The 23223-nt window shown below is 40.7% G+C and overlaps 1 protein-coding gene across 1 annotated transcript; it reads right to left on the bottom strand.

The window, feature by feature from the left end:
* Nucleotides 1-17056: 17056 nt before the first annotated feature.
* LOC311005263 (GDP-L-fucose synthase-like) lies at nt 17057-19832 on the bottom strand (the record flags this gene model as incomplete). Its single annotated transcript, XM_083997619.1, has 10 exons — nt 17057-17112; nt 17203-17302; nt 17491-17570; nt 17707-17773; nt 17865-17929; nt 18031-18164; nt 18332-18405; nt 18734-18862; nt 19375-19489; nt 19678-19832. 10 exons carry the CDS (start codon nt 19830-19832, stop codon nt 17057-17059), a joined length of 975 nt encoding a protein of 324 aa, XP_083853745.1.
* Between the last annotated feature and the right edge of the window lie 3391 nt (nt 19833-23223).

Genomic DNA, 23223 nt, shown 5'->3' with positions numbered 1-23223 from the left:
TAAATTTGAGTTGAGAAAAAGTTTTTAGGAACAAGGTTAAGTACTAATGACGATAAGTTCACCATTTGATGTAAATGAAAATGTTAGATTTTGGCTACGACCACCTGTGACATAGACAGTGAGCTGTGTCTTTTGGCCATCACTGTCTATGCCACAGGTGGCAGATACGTAAATAAAGGTTGAATGAGTAATTAAAGCACCAGTGTGCTGGTAATTACATTGGGTGGAGGAAACATTAGAATTTCATTTGGGGAAGAGTATTTGCTGAAAAAAAGAAAATAGGTCATTTATTGTGAAAGTGAGACACTGTAGTAATAGATAATACGCGCTAGAGCTCATGGGAAATGCAGTCTGGCAAAACACTTCTGGTTTTGTCCACAAGAGTTGCCAAAATCAACACAAAATGAAACTTCTCTGTAGATGCTTAAAGTCCCACTCCCGCGACCCTTTTTGGTCATTTTAAAACCAACTCATTAGCCATGCACATTAGCAATGCACCTCTGGAGGGTGGGCGGAGACTGTGCTGCTTTGCACCTGCCCAGCCACCTCCTCACACCCCAGCCCCCGCTTGCTGACAGCTGGACATAGTACAATTACAGATTCAGCGCGTTTAGCGTAAAACTGCACACTGACAGACTGGAACATAGTCCATGCTCACAGTGTAAGCTGCTCTACCAGGTGAGCCATACCTATTATACCTTGACAGCTACACCGAGCTGCCAATCCTTTCACCTCTGAGCCAGATGCAGAGCGGGGCGGGAGCTTGTAGCACTAGTGCCCTCCCCTGGAGCTGTGACACGTCAGCTCCAGTCTCCCTGAAACTGCCAGTTTGAGTCTGCCATTGGTTCACAGCAATTTGAAGGCAGAAAAACTCAGAAATGCAATTTTGCACTTCCTTTTCTGCTGATATGTCCTCTAACACAAGAAAAATGCCACAGGAACATGTGAAAAGCTCAAAAAACACGATTTTCATGGGAGTGGGTCTTTAAAAATAAAACACAGTAAGTAAAATATGGGACATTTAAAAGATGAAAAATAACTTTCCATCCAATATAGACTGAAGTCTCTTTAGGTTTGAAAAAAAGTTTGACATGAAATAAGGCAAGGAGTATCATGAAGCTGATTGTTTAGTTGCAGATACGTAATGTAATGTAATCTCTCTGCAGGTGCAGGCGGTAGTGCTGGAGCTGTTGCCAAGGCCGGAGGAGCAGTGGGATGGATGATATCATCCATTTGTAACATAAATGCAACAGCAACATGAAGAGTAGCAGCATGAATATTCACCGGGATTTCTCTTCACCTAATGAATCAACCTCAAATCATCTATTCTGTGCTGTCAGTCTGAATAACACAACATACATTTTGCTTTCCTGTGTGTGAAGAATCAGACTGTAATAAGGACATGGTACAACCAGAAATTCTGCCTATTTTCATCTTGTCTCTAATTATCAGTCTTGAAACTCTTTGAGATGTGTTCATCTCAACATACTGTCCAGTTCTAAAACAAAATAAAAGGCAGACAAACTACTCCATTGTTGTTGTTGCTCTTATCCTTTGAATGTAACAACTATTATCAACACCTTTACTCAACTGGTGTTGCTGGATGACGAATACAAAACATAAGGGGCCCTAATTTCTTGGCGCAACTCAGGGTGGCGCAGCGAAGCGAGCCCTGACGCAGCTGGCGAAGTGGTATTTTTGTCCAGTGCAACAAGGTGCGCAGCGGATTCGGTAAATTGGCAGACTGCTGTGCGCTGAGATGGGAGTGGTCGCGCAGCAGGGGGAGGTGTCGACAGATTCGCCGTGGCGCAGTGACAATTTGTTGCCGATAGACCGCGCGGAGAGTGCGCCGAAAGCTCGCCAGCTCCAACCTGGTCTAATGTCAGCGCAAGGCGAAGCGCAGCCAGCGCAGTGGCAATTTGACTGCCCAGCACGCAGTGCAGACACGTCACCAAGACCTCACAGGCAGATTTCCACACTTCCAGGCACATTTAAATGCAATTAACAATAATAATAATAATAATAATAATAATCACAATAACCCCTATTTATTGTATCTGAATCAGCACATACACCTATATCTATATAGATTGTCACACTGATGGCAGACCAAAGGCTTGCGTAATGGAAACTCAGCCTGACTGAATTAACACAGATGAAACCAGGGAGGGACTGAGACAGCCGTGGATGTCCCAAGAGCAGGTGTTGACACTACACACTGTGCCGTTGCAGATTATCAGCTATTTATTTATTTATTTATTTACTTATTGATTTATTAGGGGCCAGCGCCGCATCGTCACGCGACCATAACAAATAAAACTGAAATGCCTCCGTTACGCACAGCTGTTTGTTTATGCTGTGATCTGTGCACACGTGTTTAAATATAGGATAGATAGATAGACCTGCTCCCTCCTCCTCCCTCCTCCCTCCCAGACTACTTTTGCATCATCAGCCCGTGAGGTCTGTTCGCGCGACCGGACACTGCCAGCTTGGACCGGACCAGAACATCAGTTTCCTCCCGTCTCACTTGCTCTGACAGATTGAGAGCTGTTGCCCAGTAAAAAAAAACAAAAAACAAAACACACACACCCCTTTTCCATTAATAAAGACACTCATATTTAGTAACCTATATTTAAACACGTGTGCACAGATCACAATATAAACAAACAGCTGTGCGTAACGGATGCATCGCGGAGCGTCTCTCTTTTTCTTTTTTCTTTAGAATTTACCTGAGATGGATATGTTAATATCTGCTCACTATGATGCCAGGCTGATTGTGGTTTGCTGTGAGAGATGATAGTTTATTTGTTTTCAGTTTTATTTGTTATGGTCGCGTGACGATGCGGCTCAATAAATCAATAAGTAAATACATAAATATAGCAGATAATCGTGTAGTGTCAACACAGCAGTAATCCATCCTCATCTTTCATCTGTGCAGCCTTTGATGTGTCATCAGTGTGACGGGACAATCGATATAGATGTTCTGAATGTCTATGCTGCAATCTGTAGGTGCTGATTCAAATCTTCTCTTCCACGGTGAAATCAAACGTCCGCCTTGCACGCGCGGCGGATTTAAAGGCGAGGAGAGGAGCTCATTTGATTGGTGAAGATCTGACTCGGCTGTGTCAAACCCACTCCACGCCTTCTCTCCTCCCTCTATGCCATTTGCGCCGGTGGGAGGGAAGTAGGCGGGATGCGCTCCGCTGCGTCTCGAAGGAAAATTGCAATCTACTCCTGACCACTCCCCGTTGGCGAAGCGAAGGCGAGGCGCAGGCCTGATCCGCTCCGCCTGCACCTAGTTCACGAAAGTAGAGCCCGATGTATTCTACAAACACAGACCATAATCACACAACACTATAAAGTTAGGGACACTTGATTTATAAATCTGTTCCCAATACTATTCTATACCCTATAAGATGCCTGTATGAACACAGCTTCAGTTGCTAACCCTAACCCTAATTTTAAGGGTTCTAATTTCGTAGACCAGGCGCAAGCGAGGCGCAGTGCAGGTAAAGGTAACAAGTAATGAACCTACTCCTAGAACTATAGGGATTATGGCAATGGGCCAATTTGCCAAAATGTTGAAATATCCCTTTAAACTGCACGTGTTGACAGATTGCCACTCAGTCCGAGGGGTCACTCTCATCCCTGTGGATGAACAGAGACCGTGGGTGGTTGTGATGGGATATTTCTCATGGTCCACACATCACATTATGTCCCTCAGGGGTAAGTGGTGGGAGCTGGGGAGCTTCTTGACTAAAGTAGAGGTTTGGTCGCCCTTCACACTGATTCACTGGTTTAACTAGACCAACAATTGAACCTTAAAAGGCTGAGATGAGGATTTCATGTCACTCAAGGTTTGCCCTTCTGTCTGCTCTGCCTCTTAGACCTGCTCCTCACCAACAGAGTGTAGGATGCAAAAGTAGATAATAAATCACTGCTGCCATTTGCTGGTTGGTGGTTTATTCATTGTAATTGTGATAACGTGTAGGTTTCCTTTCTATTCATACAGAAAATGTTATTAATTCATATGAAAAAAAATCCTCAGAAATATTTTGTGATGATTAGCCTCGGACATATACTCAGTTTCATGGACACAAACTGTTAATCGAGCGCTTCTGTGTGACGGGGGGAAACAGTTCCATAGGCTACTTGAAGGCCTACCACACTAACCTTTACCTGTCTGCTGACCCCACCAAGGTGCGAGAAGCTTTGGAGGAAGGTCAGTATAAAGCAGGGGCACCTGCAGAAATTTTTCATAGGGGTGGCCAGGTGGGGCCACTTAAAATCTTGGGGTGGCACACCAAAACTAAAAAGCAATAATTTCAGGATTTTTTATTATTATTATTATTATTATTATTATTATTATTATTATTATTATTATTATTATTATTATTATTATTATTTACACACACCCCATTCAGCTTGATATGTAACGTGAGGTCAAAATCCAGCCTCTTTTGTCTCACATTTGAGACATTTGGTGAAAACAGGATGATAGACAACATTTATACTCAAAAAGTGATTTTACAAAATTCAATTTTAGACTTGTTTTCTGCACTTACTGTATCTATTACTTTATTCATATAATCAACGGCGTTTGGTAAACCTGTTTCAAGCACTAAAACAGTTCATCATCATGGCTGAAGGTGTGTTTTCACAAGGGGTTTAAAATTTTTCAAAAAGTGGACCAGCATTTGGCCTAAATTATTTCTTTATATAGTGCTCTAGGACAAAACAGGCCTCAGAGCACTTACACATTCAGTTGTAAGCACTGTGTGCAATTTGGTGTTAATTTGGAGAGTTTGGGGGGCCACAAACAAAATCTTGTTTTGGGCCACCAAAACCTTAGTGCAGGCCCTGCTTCTCAGACAGGCTGCAATAGCTGATCTCAGCCCAAGCTGGGTCACTTGCCTAAACTCTAAAGTCTGAGACAAGATGCCGCATCAAAGATATGAAGGTGGGCATGTAAAATCTGTCTATAGTGCGTGACATAGAGCTGCCGCTTCAAGGGTACGAGCAGCAGAGGTTGTTGTCCCCCCCGCCCCCCCATATTGCACAAGAAATCATAAAAGCAGCGCCCACTCATCTGTCCATAGGCTACTGAGACTATTATGTCACGTGAATTAATTGTCTGCTGTGTGGAAAACCATGCCGTTGTCCGTAATCGAGATTCCCCCGACTCGCGCCGCGCCCCGACATTAAAAGATCCAACAATGTCAACATTTCTTAGAGAGATGTTTGCTGATAAAAGTCGCTATTGTTGCTCTGAGTTTCAGTTTGTCAGAAATTATTATTGTCGCTGCTGACTCGACGGACGCACGTCACCTGCTCTACATGTTTATCAGATACAAAATATGTCCTTGTAGTCTCAGACGCATCTCGTCACTCCCAGAGCGGACATGGACGGAATTTGTGAGTAGCCTACAACTACTTTTTTTCGACTGTTACCTCGTATTGATTATTAATTCAGTTGGTGAAAATGATAACATTTACAGTAATTATCTGTAAGGTTGGTCCACAAATGCAAGGTAATTCAAAGTGCTTTACAGTGTCAAGATAAAAGGTTAGAAATAAGCCATTAAGATGAGATTCAAATTGCATTTAAGAGAGAAAGAGAAAAACACAAATAGAAGCAAAGCAGAGAAAGAGTTAAAGATGATATGACATGGAGCTTAAGTCTTATTTGATGTTTTGTTAAATACAAGTAAATAAGAATCTGTTCAGATGGCAGACCGTTAAATGCAAATCATATAATTTTAAAGTCTGACCTTGGAGCATGAGGACTCTGGCTGCAACACTTTGGATGAGCTGTGGCTGTCTGGTTGAGTTTGTACCTGTGAAGATATGTTGCAGTAGTCTAGTCTATGTTTACCAAAAAAATATTTGAACATCTATGTCTTCTGTTGCAGGTGCGTATAGGTCAGTGTTGCTTAAATCTTTGAAAAAAAGTTGAATCGTGCACACTACTTCTTGCTTAGCACCAAAATGAGTCTAGTCTGAAACTAACATCAATGTGTGAATAATTATTCAGTTTAAGTCTACCTATGTAGATGATTTTTTTTACCATTGAGTTGTTGATTCAAGGTCAGGGCAGCACTGAAGTGAAGTCAGTGGAACAAGAGCTTTGCATACAACAAACACATGTCTGTCTCAATGCTCAAATGCAATAATAATACTTTAATTTATAAAGCACTTTGTGCTTTGCTTGAAAAGTGCTTTATAAATTATAGTATTATTATTATCGAGATAAACACAAACGAACAAGCAGCACGGAAAAAGAATCCCATGTAAGCCCTCCCCTCCCCTGTACTCCCCTGTCAAGACATGAGAGGAAAACAAACATTACAGAATACAAACAAACCGTACATGATAGACACTAAAACCACAAAACATAGTTAACTGTAGGCCATATTGTAGATGTGAGTTTTAAGAAGGCTCTTAAAAGTTGTAACGGAGTCTGCTGACCGTAGGGGAAGGGGAAGGCTGTTCCGCCCTTTGTTTTCAATCTGGAGTGAGGAACTGTTTGCTCCCCTGATCTCAAGGGTCTGGCCAGAGTACCAAATTTAAAGTTCTTCGATACATTCTGGATTGCCTTGTAGGTAATAAATACAATTTAAATAAAAATGTTTTTAAATGTATTCTAAAATGAATGGGTAACCAGTGCAGTGATGCCAAGATTGGTGTGATATGACAGGACCTTCCTGATTCTGTTAAGTAATCTAGCAGCTGAATATTGGATAAACTGACTGGGTGAGAGTTTAGGCAGGTAAAGAGGGAATTACAATAGTCCAAGCGTGATGATATAAAAGTGTGAATAACTTTTTATAACCGAGCATGTGTCTGATCTTTGAAATATTTATAAAGTGATAAAAGCAAGCTTGGGTGTTTTTTTTGGATATGGTGTTCAAATGATAAGTTACAGTCAAAAATAACACCAAGGTTCTTGTTAATGAGTGAACTAAGAGAAGACTGTGTCTGTTGTTTGTGATGTTCTGGGCCCAAAATGAAAACCTCAGTTTTGCTGCTGTTGAAGTGAAAGAAATTAGCTGCCATCCAGTCCTTGGCACTGGATAAGCAGGAATTCAGAATGGGGAAATTGTTCACTTCATGTGGCCTATAACTGGGTATCATCTGTGTAATAAGATTTGTCCCAGAATGGATCCTTGGAGTAGTCCACAGGTGATGGTTGCTGAATTGAAATCCTGGATAGACACTGTTTTCCAGGTATGAGGTGAACCAGTCCAATGCAGTGCCAATGATTCCTGCCCATGACCTTAGTCTCTCTATGAGATGTAGTTGAAGTTGCTTATACAGTAAAGCCTAACCCAATGGCAGTTGCAAACATATGCAACCAGAGATGTAAACAAAAGAGACGGCTGAAGCGTTGTGAGCTTTTTAACATGGTAGGTAGGTAGGCCAGACAAAACACAAATCTTCTCAAGGATTCCAGATCATAATGAAGTTTAGCGGATTGTCTGGACATTGGTGCCTGTGTGTGAGAGAACAGTTTGAGCAGTGGGATTGAGATCAATAATGGACGGTATCAGCTCTACAAAATCAGTAGATTTACCACCAGAAAGGCAGTAAGTGATGGAACCTGGAAGATGCACATTTCTCTTGATGGAGTCACTGATTATAAGAATTTCAGGAGGTTGATTTTTGCAGCCATAATCATAGACTGCTAATTTAGGTGACAGGGATAGATGGGTGATGGCAGGGGCATCAGGAGTAGTAGAGACACCTACATTCCCCCTTGGAATGATGACGGCCAGGATTCGGGTTCGGATAATGAAGGAGGGGATGAACGTCTTGGATGTTTTCCTTTGGACATCAGTGGACTGGTTAAAGGTAAAGGTAAAGTAAAGGGACTTTATTTGTCACATATACAGCTAGTACATTTAACCCATCCCTGAGGAGCAGTGGGCAGCCACGGTGCAGCGCCCGGGGACCAACTCCAGATTATGAGCCAGTGCCTTTGGTCAGGGGCACTGACTGGAGGATCAGGCTAGCTGGCATGTTTTTAGTGGTGGGGGAAACCGGAGCACCCGGAGGAAACCCACACGGGGAGAACATGCAAACTCCACACAGAAAGGACCTGGGCGGCCGGGGATTCGAACCCAGGACCTTCTTGCTGTGAGGCAACAGTGCTATCCACCATGCCGCCAAAGTCCTCCAGTTGGAGGACTGCAATGGTTTCTGGTATGGGAGCTAAGCAGCGCTGGCTGCTGCAGACCGCTGTGTGAACATGTTGCTATTTGCTCGGTTAGCTTCTCTAGTTGGACAGGTGGATGGGATCATCGTCATCATCTTCTGAGTCCGGAGTAAACAAGGGGAGAGAGACCTAGGAATGGAGAATTAACGTCCGATGTGCTTGGAACAGCAGTGTTGGCCGAGCTGGAGGCGTCCTGCTGCAGTGCCTCCATTCGGGTGAGGAGCAGGGTTTGCCGCTGTAGGACATCATCCAGGAGGCCCTTAATGGAGCGTAGTTGGGGTCTCAGACCGGACAGTTCAGGCTCCGCCAGGGTGAGTGGAGGCATGCTTGGGAGAGAAAAACAAACAACTGACAGTACACAGATCTATAGGAGGCAGTGATTGCCACCTAACTGGTGGTGGCAGGAAGTCTGGGGAAACTGAGCCCACTGTGATGATCAGGTGTATAGCTTAGATAGATGAAAGGTAAATTAGCAAGCAGCAAAACTTACCAATATGGGTCCAACAAGTGGACCTGCTGGTGGAGAGACCTCAGTTTAGAGTTCAGAGTTCTCTTCAGTGAGATAAGACTGAAGATCCATGAAACCGATGCCTAGAAGCTTCCCATTAGCTAAAAGATAGAGTTTAAAATGAACACTGACCAAAGCATAGGTCACTATAAGTGCATACTTAAGGTAAAAATGGATTTTCAAGCCTTACTGATGTGACTACACAAACGCCATACACGCACATGCGCATTTTAATGAAGGCTTCAAAATATGCCATGCCACTGAACCAGCATTCATAGCGAACTGTAATGTGTAACACCTTTAATGTGCCTTGTGTGTTTGTATACTGTTTGACACTATAGTATATGTTTTTGTTTAATTGTTTGCACCTTAGGGATTGGGGATAAACACAACTTTGATCCCCTGAATGTCTTGTACATCACAGAAATTGACAATAAAGCTGACTCTGACTTAAACAAAAAAGGATGTAAATATACATGTAATCTCACTGCAGTTGGTGCCATTTCATGGTTTTACCCTGGAGAAGTTGTGGATCTACTGATGCAACTGTGGAATATTTTTTATGATTATAGGGAAGAAATCTGTGAGTGTAATTTTATTCTTTACTGTTCCTTCACATGCATCAACAAAATGATTAATGAACAAACTGCTCAGGATAAATTTCTGTTTTCCTCTTCTTCTTTTTTTATTAACAGGTAAGACCGTTGTTGTGGGTGCAGGTAAGAGTCTGATCTGAATCACCACTTCTTAAATAGGGCAGCACAATAAATGAGATTAAAAAAAACAAAAACAAAAAAACACCACTGCTGTGTACTATTGTAGCAGCATGGGAGAACCTTTTTGTTTGTTACAGACATTACAATAACAAGTTCTTCTGGTGTGTTTTGTCCAGGTGGTGTCTTGACTCTGACCTTGGGTCCTGCTGTTCTGGCTCTGATTGGTTTTGGTCCAGGTGGAATAATAGCTGGTTCCCTTGCTGCCAAAATAATGTCCCTTGCTGCTGCAGGATATCTTCCTCTATGGCTGGTGGCATTCTTTCAGTCAATTGGTAAATTGAATATTTTCTTTATTTAAAAAAAAATAAAAAAAAATTCATTCGTTGATAAAATAAATTTGAGTTTAGAAAAAAGTTTTTAGGAGCAAGTTCACCATTTAATGTGAATGAAATTGTTAGATTTTTTGATGTTTGATTGACATTTTTCATCCAGGCTACTGCCACCTGTGACATAGGCAGTGAGCTGTGTCTTTTGGCCATCACTGTCTATGCCACTGGTGGCAGATACGTAAATAAAGGTTGAATGAGTAATTAAAGCACCAGTGTGCTGGTAATAACATTGGGTGGAGGAAACATTAGAATTTCATTTGGGGAAGAGTATTTGCTGAAAAAAAGAAAATAGGTCATTTATTGTTGAAAGTGAGACACTTTTTAAACAAAGTTTAAGTCCTGTCCTGACCTCTGCAACAATGTGATGTCACAACAAAACAAAACACTCAATACTCAGTCAGAGGAGAGGCTCTGGCTGACAGAGCTTGTAGAGTAGCTACTGGAGAGAATCTTAAAAGGTGGGATGTAAAACTACACTGAGGGGATGTTTAGATTGCTGGGTAGAGCAGATGGCGCCCCATGCCAAGGCTCTAGTCCTTGCTGCTGCCCCGGTTCAATTCCACTGGTGGAAAAACAGAAGAAATGTAAACCATGGGACCTTTAAAAGATGAAACATAACCCTTAGACGAAAAAAAGCCTGAGATAAAATTAGACAAATGTCATAAAGCTGATCGGTAAATTGCAGAAACTCACATGTAATGTAATGTAATTCTCTCTGCAGGTGCAGGTGGTAGTACTGGAACTGTTACAACAGTTGGAGGAGCAATGGGATGGATGATATCAGCCATTTGTAACATAAATGCAACAGCTGAAGGAGCAGCATGAATATTCACTAAGTTTTCTCTTTACTTGATGAATCAACCTGGAATCATCTTTTCGGTGCTGTCAGTCTGAATAACCTAACACACATTTTGCTCTCCTGTGTGTGACACTCAACTAAAAGCAGAGCTAAATAATCAAGTATACTACTGTAATAAGGACATGGTACAACCAGAAATGGTTGACAGAAAATTCTACATATTTTCATCTTGTCTCTAATTATGAATCCTGAAGCTCTTTGAGATGTGTTCATCTCAACATACTGTCCACTTAAAAAAATAAAAATAAAATAAAAGGCAGACAAACTAATTCATTGTTGTTGTTGTTCTAACTGTTCTTATCCCTTGAATGTAACAACTATTAACACTCAACATTGCTGGATGAAAAATACAAAACATGATGTATTCTACAAACAACACAGAACACAGTTACAAGATTACAAGAACAAGAATCTTTATTTGACGGGAGCGGCTGCCAGGGTGTGGTCTCTGTCAACCTAAGATTCAAACCCACGATCAACAGTCACATAATTATCGTACAGACAGAGCTAATCACATAGACACATGATCTACTCTCTGTTTCAACACTCACATTAGGGAGACAACCTGTTGTGTGCATTTGTGTGAGTGTGTGCGTGTGTGTGTAAGAGCATGAGTGAGTGTCTTTGTGTATGAATTGCACCTACACAGTAAAGTAGGTGATAAACACCACAAACATCCTAGATTCTCCTAATAATCTGACTTAAAACACCTGTGTGTCCTCCTGCCCTCAGAGGTTGCCATGGGGATTTTACCTGCTTATTTTTTTTTTACTGTAGGAGGAATAATATTGTGATGCTCTAAATCTCAAATGCATCACCACCCTTAACCTTATTTTTTGGTTTCTGACTATTTTGTTAAATAATAACACAAATGGCAGTGTATGAAGGAATTTTAATACACCAAATGCATTTAACAAATATGCTTCATATAGGAAAACATGACGTGAAACAACTTGAAATCCTAATCAATGTTCTGCAAATATTAAACTTTAAAATCCTGAATTGAGGAACTGTTACTGTTACTAGACTATATATATATAGACAATAATAGAGAAGTTTGGTAACCCTTTAATTTCCAGGCCGTTAATTACGTCATAATATCAAGAAATTACCCAGAAATAATGATTAATTGCCTAGTAATGTCAAGAAATTGCCTAGAAATAACGGCCAATTTCATAGTAATAATGAGAAATATAGCCAGGAAATAACTTTTAATTGTGTAGAAATAGCCCAGTAATAATATGGTCAATTGTGTAGTAATGTTGAGAAATATAGCCCAGAAATAACAATTAATTACACGGTAATGTCAAGAAATATAGCAAAGAAATGACACTCTAGTAATATAGACAAGTTGTAGTAGTAGAATTGCAGTGAATTACTGCTAAGTATTGGGTAATTACAGAGTAAATAGCCTGTCGTTTCCATGATATAGTCAAGTACTTTCAGTGTGATTAACCTGATGTAATTGTAATTTCCACAGTCTTACCTTATGGTTAGCTGCAATATCTGTTTCCCAAAAGCAAATGGTAGATCTGGCAACTGCTGGAAATGTCACCGTAGTTAACCCATAATTACCTTTCTGCTGCCTGCAAAGTGTAGTGGACTTTGTTCCTTAGAAACGTATGGGTAGTTTCAGCATAACTAACATGGTTATGAGAACTTCCACTGTAATAGTCTTGCCCAGTGGAAATGTCACCGTAGTTAACCCATAATTACCTTTCCACTGCCTGTAAAGTGTAGTGAGCTTTGTTCCTTAGAAACGTATGGGTAGTTTCAGCATAACTAACATGGTTATGAGAACTTCCACTGTAATAGTCTTGCCCAGTGGAAATGTCACCGTAGTTAACCCATAATTACCTTTCCACTGCCTGTAAAGTGTAGTGAGCTTTGTGCCTTAGAAACGTATGGGTAGTTTCAACATAACTAACATGGTTATGAGAACTTCCACTGTAATAGTCTTGCCCATAACCCATTTGGATGAAAGATGGTAGATGTGGCAACTGCTGGAAATGTCACCGTAGTTAACCCATAATTACCTTTCTGCTGCCTGCAAAGTGTAGTGGACTTTGTTCCTTAGAAACGTATGGGTAGTTTCAGCATAACTAACGAACTTCCACTGTAATAGTCTTGCCCAGTGGAAATGTCACCGTAGTTAACCCATAATTACCTTTCCACTGCCTGTAAAGTGTAGTGAGCTTTGTTCCTTAGAAACGTATGGGTAGTTTCAACATAACTAACACAGTAATAAGATCTTACACTGTAATAGTCTTTCCAAGTAACCCATTTGGATCAAATGTATAAATATTTTCCAACAAAGATAAGCTACGTACCATGAAATGTCACAACATGAACTCTTTTTAGGAACATAGAAGCCATTTCCAAATAATGGAGGAGATAATTACCTTCACATTTTATATTAAGTGTACAATATTCCTGCTATAACCTATCCACCTTTTTCTGAACTTCATAGAAGAAAGGCAAAGTAGATTAGAGTACATGAATGGGATGTTGTCCTGTTAAATCTCAAAACTCATATTCACATGTTCCCATGAAGAAAATACAATGAAGCTGTTTTCAGTTGTTTTTAATAATTTCCCTGCTTATGTCAGCGTATTGGAACATTCCCAGTAGAGTTATTCCCTTTCCGATACCAGTATTGGAAATGCCTCCGATACCACCAAAAATGTTGGCATCGGTATCAGCAGTAGGCTACTGGAGTCCATGTGAAGCCGGGACGGTCTACTGCGTTGTGTTCTGTGCACAATAACACGGGACGCAGGGCTGGGTTCACACTCAGGTTTATTCCTGTATGATGGCAACATAAAACAAAAAGGATGTGAATTAAATGGTCATCTTCTCCGTAAAAGTCCTCTCTCAGTCAGAAACAGCACAGACTGCCAAATGCAGCACTATTTCTCCCAAAAAACGATCACATTTCTTCACATGGTAAAACATACAAGTAAACATCTCTAACATAACAATGGAGGCTGAGCAACCACACACATACCTGTATGATGGCCACATAAAACTAAATGGATGTGAATGAAATGGTCATCTTCTCCATAAAAGTCCTACCACACAAAAAATAAAATACATTTAGCATGTAGGCTAGTACATGGAGGACGCATTGACACATGCACACCACACACACACGCACGCACACTCACGCACACACACACACAGGGAGAAATCGCGGCAAAATAACTGTCTCTCTCTTGCTCAAAACAGCTCTTAAAACACACTACACGGCTGAAAACACCATTCCAAACAGTTTTAGATTAACATTTGTTCATTAAATTGGCAATAAAACTCAACAAATGTAACTTTTCGGTCCCGGAGCCTCAACTACATACCTCTCTCAGTCAGGAACAGCGCAGACTGACGAGAGAGAAGGGAGCGACGTGCGTCATATCCGCAGACTTTCAAAATAAAAGATCGGTTTTGTAAAAATGAAAGAAATACAAAAATAAAACCACAAAAATTTGAATTATATTAACAATAATCCATATTTAAAGTAAAAAAGAACTTAAATCACATCATCAGATGGATTTTGGTGAAATTAATAACAATAAAATGTGTCGTTTCCTTTTTCTATCTGTTATAGGCACCGATCCGATACCACGTGTGTTTATCTGTGGGTTATAAATACAACATGCAGCTAGAATAGAATAATAATTATTATAATAATAATTAAAATGATGTTGTGGGCCACAGATAAACAGAAAAAGGAAACTACTACACATTTTGGTGTTTATTTTATTGTTATTAATTTCACCAAAATCCATCTGATGATGTGATTTAAGTTCTTTTTTACTTTAAATATGGATTATTGTTAATATAATTCAAATTTTTGTGGTTTTATTTTTGTATTTCTTTCATCTTTACAAAACCGATCTTTTATTTTGAAAGTCTGCGGATATGACGCACGTCGCTCCCTTCTCTCTCGTCAGTCTGCGCTGTTCCTGACTGAGAGAGGTATGTAGTTGAGGCTCCGGGACCGAAAAGTTACATTTGTTGAGTTTTATTGCCAATTTAATGAACAAATGTTAATCTAAAACTGTTTGGAATGGTGTTTTCAGCCGTGTAGTGTGTTTTAAGAGCTGTTTTGAGCAAGAGAGAGACAGTTATTTTGCCGCGATTTCTCCCTGTGTGTGTGCGTGAGTGTGCGTGCGTGCGTGCGTGTGTGGTGTGCATGTGTCAATGCGTCCTCCATGTACTAGCCTACATGCTAAATGTATTTTATTTTTTGTGTGGTAGGACTTTTATGGAGAAGATGACCATTTCATTCACATCCATTTAGTTTTATGTGGCCATCATACAGGTATGTGTGTGGTTGCTCAGCCTCCATTGTTATGTTAGAGATGTTTACTTGTATGTTTTACCATGTGAAGAAATGTGATCGTTTTTTGGGAGAAATAGTGCTGCATTTGGCAGTCTGTGCTGTTCCTGACTGAGAGAGGACTTTTATGGAGAAGATGACCATTTAATTCACATCCTTTTTGTTTTATGTTGCCATCATACAGGAATAAACCTGAGTGTGAACCCAGCCCTGCGTCCCGTGTTATTGTGCACAGAACACAACGCAGTAGACCGTCCCGGCTTCACATGGACTCCAGTAGCCTACTGCTGATACCGATGCCAACATTTTTGGTGGTATCGGAGGCATTTCCAATACTGGTATCGGAAAGGGAATAACTCTACTGGGAATGTTCCAATACGCTGACATAAGCAGGGAAATTATTAAAAACAACTGAAAACAGCTTCATTGTATTTTCTTCATGGGAACATGTGAATATGAGTTTTGAGATTTAACAGGACAACATCCCATTCATGTACTCTAATCTACTTTGCCTTTCTTCTATGAAGTTCAGAAAAAGGTGGATAGGTTATAGCAGGAATATTGTACACTTAATATAAAATGTGAAGGTAATTATCTCCTCCATTATTTGGAAATGGCTTCTATGTTCCTAAAAAGAGTTCATGTTGTGACATTTCATGGTACGTAGCTTATCTTTGTTGGAAAATATTTATACATTTGATCCAAATGGGTTACTTGGAAAGACTATTACAGTGTAAGATCTTATTACTGTGTTAGTTATGTTGAAACTACCCATACGTTTCTAAGGAACAAAGCTCACTACACTTTACAGGCAGTGGAAAGGTAATTATGGGTTAACTACGGTGACATTTCCACTGGGCAAGACTATTACAGTGGAAGTTCGTTAGTTATGCTGAAACTACCCATACGTTTCTAAGGAACAAAGTCCACTACACTTTGCAGGCAGCAGAAAGGTAATTATGGGTTAACTACGGTGACATTTCCAGCAGTTGCCACATCTACCATCTTTCATCCAAATGGGTTATGGGCAAGACTATTACAGTGGAAGTTCTCATAACCATGTTAGTTATGCTGAAACTACCCATACGTTTCTAAGGAACAAAGCTCACTACACTTTACAGGCAGTGGAAAGGTAATTATGGGTTAACTACGGTGACATTTCCACTGGGCAAGACTATTACAGTGGAAGTTCTCATAACCATGTTAGTTATGCTGAAACTACCCATACGTTTCTAAGGAACAAAGTCCACTACATTTTGCAGGCAGCAGAAAGGTAATTATGGGTTAACTACGGTGACATTTCCAGCAGTTGCCAGATCTACCATTTGCTTTTGGGAAACAGATATTGCAGCTAACCATAAGGTAAGACTGTGGAAATTACAATTACATCAGGTTAATCACACTGAAAGTACTTGACTATATCATGGAAACGACAGGCTATTTACTCTGTAATTACCCAATACTTAGCAGTAATTCACTGCAATTCTACTACTACAACTTGTCTATATTACTAGAGTGTCATTTCTTTGCTATATTTCTTGACATTACCGTGTAATTAATTGTTATTTCTGGGCTATATTTCTCAACATTACTACACAATTGACCATATTATTACTGGGCTATTTCTACACAATTAAAAGTTATTTCCTGGCTATATTTCTCATTATTACTATGAAATTGGCCGTTATTTCTAGGCAATTTCTTGACATTACTAGGCAATTAATCATTATTTCTGGGTAATTTCTTGATATTATGACGTAATTAACGGCCTGGAAATTAAAGGGTTACCAGAAGTTTTATGATGGGACTATTTGGGATGAAATAAACTTTTTTAATTGTTATTTTATGATTATGTTGTGGTCCTTGTTTCTCAGACTCTTTGTAAATAAGTTCAATGAAATGGAAAAAGAGATTAGAAGCTGAAGAGACTTCAGTGCATTAAAGAATACCATATAACACATGATAATCCACTGAGTAAAACGAACATTACACCAGAGAGTGATTAATTATCAACTCGGTATCTGGTCACTTCATGTCCGGGCAATGTCATAGTTGGTCACAAACCAGTCACAGGTCATCTTAATGGCTATGGAGGACAGACAAAACACAACAAGAAAATACAGGTTATCTGAGGAAGCACAATACAATAGAGATAATGAGTATAATGAACTCTGACCTTCTTTGAGGGGCGTGAAGGTGAAGTCCGGGAGGTAGCGTCTTAGCTTGGCATTACTGGCCGTCTTCTTCATCTGGCCATCAGATAGGGTGGTGTCAAACTGAAGGGGAGTATCAAAGAGAAAACCACATGATGATAATGGTTACCATGGATAGTTACTATTAGTAGTTGCTGAAGAACTAAGATGGTCTTAGTAAATACTGCGTATCTCAGGTTCACTGAAGCAACTCAGTCCATTATCGTCATTAAACTGCTCTTTGTGTAGGACCAGTGGGGAATGAAGGACACCTGTATTTTGCCTTGGAAATCCAGAGCCTCTGCGATCAAACCCACGGCCTCTTTGATGGAAACTTCATCCTCCTCCCCCACTGAAATGAAATCAACAATGAGGATTGAATGAGTGGACCTATGTTTTGAGGTAATTGCAAACGTTTCTGCATTGCCTTTGGTGTATCATACAAGATGCTGTACATAAGGGTGATAACAGACCAGCGCTGCACTCACCAGAGATGATGATGGGGTCTACTTCGTCATATTCTCTAAGGACCCAAACAATCAAACGGCCCACGTCCTGAGAATAAACACAAACAACAACAGGAATTGGACAGTGTAGACTTTTCCGTCCACTTGTCCACTCGCACAATACAACAGAGACACTGTACCAAAGAGTAGGTGAACTGTCTTCTGGGAGCTCCAGAGCCACACACATTCAGAGGAGTCCCTTCCTCTGTGAGTGACAAAAGAGAAACCAGACCATTACCGTTTGTTATTCATTGTTTGTCTTGTCAGTGTGTGAGTTAAGATGGATTAGAGTGTGAGATTAGTCACTGTTGGCTTTGTAGGTCTTGTGAATGAGCGCTGACAGCACATGGCCATTTTCTATGTTGAAGTTGTCGTAGGGGCCGAAAACGTTGGTTGGGACGACTGCTGTGTAACGACGTCCATACTGTTGAAAGTAGGCTCTGTCAACACACAAACATAAGACGTGAAGCTTTTAGAGCTTGTCCACTTGTTCAACTGGTCTGAAAAGGGAGCAGCAGTTAAATGTGGACAATGCTGACGCATTTTTATGCGTGATATCACAGGAACAAAGCAGAACACAGCCACACCTTTATGTATATAAACTTACCTGTTCTGAACATCAATCATCCTTTTAGCCTGTGAATACCCAAAGTTGGATTCATGAGGCGGCCCATTGTGGATCTTAGACAGTGAGAAATGACAAGACAAACACAAGGTTAGGCAACACCCTTTGTCTGAGTGAGCATTTTGGTTCCAAACTCTGACGCGTTCCCATTTCCATTCCTGTTTGGTGTCATTTAGAAAAGAAAATTCTGAGAATTTGTAAATTTGTTCTAATCAGTGTCGGATACTATTAGTGTACAGTAAGATAAAGCATTTTTAATCGTACTTTACTTACCCAACTCTTTTTAACACCACAAATCTCCCTTAAATTATGTTTTCTTTTGGATGCTACTAAAAAGAGCATTCATATTCAGAAGCGACATTATGGGCTTTTAAAGAGGCTTACCATGGTCTCATCAATGGGGTATGTAGTTTTGTCAGGGAAGATACAACTGGACAGGCAAGACACAACTTTGGTGACCCCCATCTCATGGGCCGTTTGTAGTACGTTGTCATTGATCTTGAGGTTGTTCCTCTGTGAGATGTCAGATAGTCACCGACTGGTCATTAAGCTTACAGACAATGTGGACATTTTCAGTGGACCTCACTTCTACGATGATTTTACCATATACACTACTCACACACAGTTGGTGATATTTGACTTTCGGGTAAAATGTAAAAAGCCCATGCTACAGTGATATTGTATCACAGTAGGGCTTAAGTAGAAGTGTGGAATGGTAATTTCTTCATTTCAATCAATGTATAAAAACAAAATGTGAACATCATGATGAATAGGGCTGTTTCAATACAAACTGTCATTGAAGCAGAACATTTAGTGGTAGATTCATGGATCAGACACTTGTGGTTAATCACCTTGTTAGAGAACAGCAAGTACTGAAACATTAAACAGTTGGACATGTGTACTCAAAGGTTTAGAGAAGGTCAAATTAAGTTCACCTTTGTTTATTTCAGGTGTGTCTTGAAATTTCATCCGAAAACTAAATATCGCTAACTTTTTGTGAGTAGTGTATGACAGAAATATCTTACCAAAAAGTGCAAGTTCTCCCTCATGTGTTGATAGAGTCCTCCCACTTTGGCAGCTAGGTGAATGACATGAGTGGGACGAAACTTCTCGAACACAGCCCTGGTCTGCTCAACATCTCTGTTAATGTTTTAGATAAAACTGCATTTAGTTTCACTTAGGATGGAACCTGGTAATTGCATACAATTGAACAACAATTCTAAAAATGAACCGTTTGGGGGATGAAGGAAACACTGCCAGCTTTTTCAGTATAGTGAGCACAAGGTTACAAGAGTAATGATATTGACTGAGATTCAGAAACTACTTACACAAGATCTGCATCCTTAGAGGAGAGGAAGATCCATTCTTCTCCCTCACGTTTCCCACCCTCCTGTTGCACTACATGTTCAATGGCTTTTCCAACCAACCCTGATCCACCAGTGACCAGGACACGCACCGGCCTTGCTTTGATCTCTGACCCCATCTTTTATTGGTAAGTTGAGAATATAAATTAGAAAAGAATGTATCATATTTCTGACGATAATGTAGAAGTATTGCATCTCTAATGTCTGCATGTGCCTTACCTGTGCGTTAGAGGTCTGAAGGAACAGAGGAGCATCAGTGGACAGTGAAAAGCTTCTTTCTTGTTAGGCCTGTCTTACACCCACATCATCCATTTGCACACTGTGTTGGCTCAACTTTAACCTATGTCACAGGGTTTAAGGTATAGAATGGTCATATGTGACTCCGCCTACAACGTCTCTGCCTTTTGATGCACAGAGAAAAATGAGCTGCTCCTGTTCAACAGTGTTTAGGTTTTTTGACTGCAGCTTAACAAACTTCAATATTTATGTATGAATCTGTGTAAATGTTAAGATTACAGGTGACACGTGACTATTAAAGCAGAAGTAAGCGGAATATTTGTGTTAAATAGTTATATCTTCCGACGGCAATCACTTATAGAGTGTTTGGTCTGAAACACGGGTCTGTCAGTCACTCTGCTCTGCTGTAAGCCAAGGAGAAAACTTCTTGTATACTTCCTTGTATCCTACAAGCTTTATCCAATGAGGAGAGAGAACGGCATGAAGGGCTGTGTGTGCAGCCAAGGGATAAAATAAACTCAAATAATAGTGGCTTACAAAACAAATGAAAAAAATCTGACACTGCACAACAGTACAATGGATAAAAGTCTGGTATTAATGGGCTGGACAGTGTGTCACCTAATAGAAAACATTTAAAAGGAGGGGTGCTCTTGCGCTTTAGCCGGGGAATCGGTGCTCTCAGACAGGACAGGTAATTGAAAGGTGCAATCACGTGGGTCACTTCACAAAGGGACTGAACCCAAATGAAACAGCTGGAGCACTCGATAAAATGCAGAAAATTTAAAGCAGGTACACAACAGCTAACGTTTCGACGCGGTGTGCGTCAGCAGAACTGAGGGTGACACTGCTGGTTAAATAGTCACTACCTGAAGTTTGTTCAGTTCAGTGCCTTTGTGAAGTGACCCACGTGATTGCACCTTTCAATAGAAAACATTTGCATATATGAAAATACCTGCAACCTCCACACCAGCATTCACACTAATTATAACAAGGAACAGGGAAGCAGTGAGGAGAAATAAGGTACAAGGAAATAAAGCAGCCAGAGCCAGGAGCGTTTCTAGACACTCTGGAGGCCCCAGGCAAAAGGGACCTTGGAGCCCCCAACCACAGCCAAAAAGATTAACTGTTGATTAATCCAAAAATCCCAAACCACTGAAGATTCAATTTTGCATATGCACACTATTCTATGTACACAACCATTGGTGACATCATGTTGTCATGGAGCAGTGTTAGTCAGCAGTCAGCTAGCGCAGCCCCCAGGCCACAGGAGCACTCAAGACACCACGCCTAGGGAGACGCAGAAGCCAAAGGACGCCACATGGGTCCAGGGACCCGGTAGGGCAATGACCCTGAAGAACCAAAGCTGATCCCCAGAAGAATAGGAAAGAGTACTGTAGCATCTACTCCTCTATGACTTCCTGATCCACCATCCACCATCTCTGACCTGGAAAAAAGAGTAAGCCTCTACTTAAGGAGATGGTTATGGCTCCAGAGAACGAAACAAAGAATGAATGCAGAAGACCTCTGAAACACAGGGGGAGAACTAGAGCCAACTGCCACAGTCAAGGCTGGATACAAGGTGCTGTCCAGTGGAAATACGGTGCAGCGGTTTTGCAGGGCAGTCCCTCTGCAGAGCTTACACTGCTCTCAGCATCACAGGTGAGAGGAAGAGGGGGGGTCATTTGTAACAGCACTCTAGATGGCTCTGGATCAAGAGAGCAGAGTTGAAATCTCAGTTGAGATCTGAGGGGGAGTGTCTGATGTTCAAAAGACCCCAAACACTCAGGAACATCACTGTTGGTGTGACCTAACTTAACTTATTTCTCCCACAAAGAGACAAACTGGTTATTTGTCAGATTCAGAGCTGAAGAGACGTTCACCATCTTGAACTAAATCAAATGATATAAAGAGTAAGGATTACTGAGAGCAGCAGGTGAAGTCCACATGAACTGATAGCTGACACATCTTTCCACCTCTTGCCATCAGGGGGAGACAGAGACTAACTTCAAACCAAGTTGTCAAACAGCTGATGACAACATCTACAACATTACACAAGTGATTGATTAACTTGATAAACTTTGTGACTGTGCAGTTATTTTTGCAATAGTCACATGTAATGAATAAAATAGTGAGATATGTTTAAAGACCAACAAAGTATTACTCATACAGTAGTTTTCACATTACACAACAGTGTTAAATGGTTACTTCTGGTTGGTCACAGTTGTCTTACCTGAGCCAAGTTGAAAGATCAACAATGTCAAATGTTTCAGTTTCAGTTTGTCAGAAATGATTCTTGTAGTTGTGGTCCCATGACTAAAGACATTGTCATGAAGTGATAACGTCACCAACGTAAACCTTCAAAACAAGTCCTTCAGGTATGCTCATGTTAACATACTGTACAATCCCTAAACAAAACAAAAAAAATGGATGAATAGATAAAGAACCACATCTGTGACACACCTAAAACCTGCCTTGTTTGCTGTATCATCGAGCTGTAATTGTGATCATTCTCACAAATTAACTCTCATTGTTTGACTTGCTCCTGTGGCCTATCATCATTTGTAATCCTATAGTCATCCTGCACAATCTTTGTGTTCTCTTCATCAACTCCATGACCTTTGACACTGACATTAGGACACTGACATGGTCATGGTTTTTCCATTTGAGGAACATAGCCAAACTTTAGAAACAAAATGCAACTGTATCTCCTGAAGCTTAGACTATAATTCCCCTTTTCACTGAACTCAGGGTTAGGGTGAGGGTCATCTTTATTATTACACCTGCAAGCCATTCCAAATGCTCTACTCAACTGGTGGACATTTTCAACCTCGGTGCACTCAGTGGTGGACACGGAGTAAATTTACTTGAGTACTGTACTGAACTTGAATTACTTGAATACATTTCCAAGACAAATATTTTTACTTTTACTCGACTGAAAAGTACTTGTTACCTTCACGTCTGCTATTTTTTATTTATTTTTTCTAAAATACTATTGGACACAAGCTGTGTTTGTCAAAGAAGGAAACCCTAACTCCTAAAAGCAGCACATCAGTGCAGGTGGTTTCAAATGCTGTGTCCCAATTCAGGGTCTGCATCCTTCGGAGGGTGGATTTGAAGGCCGATTACGTCACAGCGCTGCGCGAAGGCTGTCCCATTTCGTCCAAATTCGAAGGGTCCTCCAAATGCAGCCTCCAAATGCGTCCTCCTTTGCCCTGCATTCGGAGGATGCATCGCTACTATCCTTCGCGGCCTCCCGTATCCCAAGATGCTTTG

This window comes from Trachurus trachurus (genome assembly GCF_905171665.1).
Source record: "Trachurus trachurus genome assembly, chromosome: 22".
NCBI lineage: Eukaryota > Metazoa > Chordata > Actinopteri > Carangiformes > Carangidae > Trachurus > Trachurus trachurus.
Note: the sequence above shows the minus strand (reverse complement) of the source record. Positions and strands in the feature narration are given on the sequence as shown.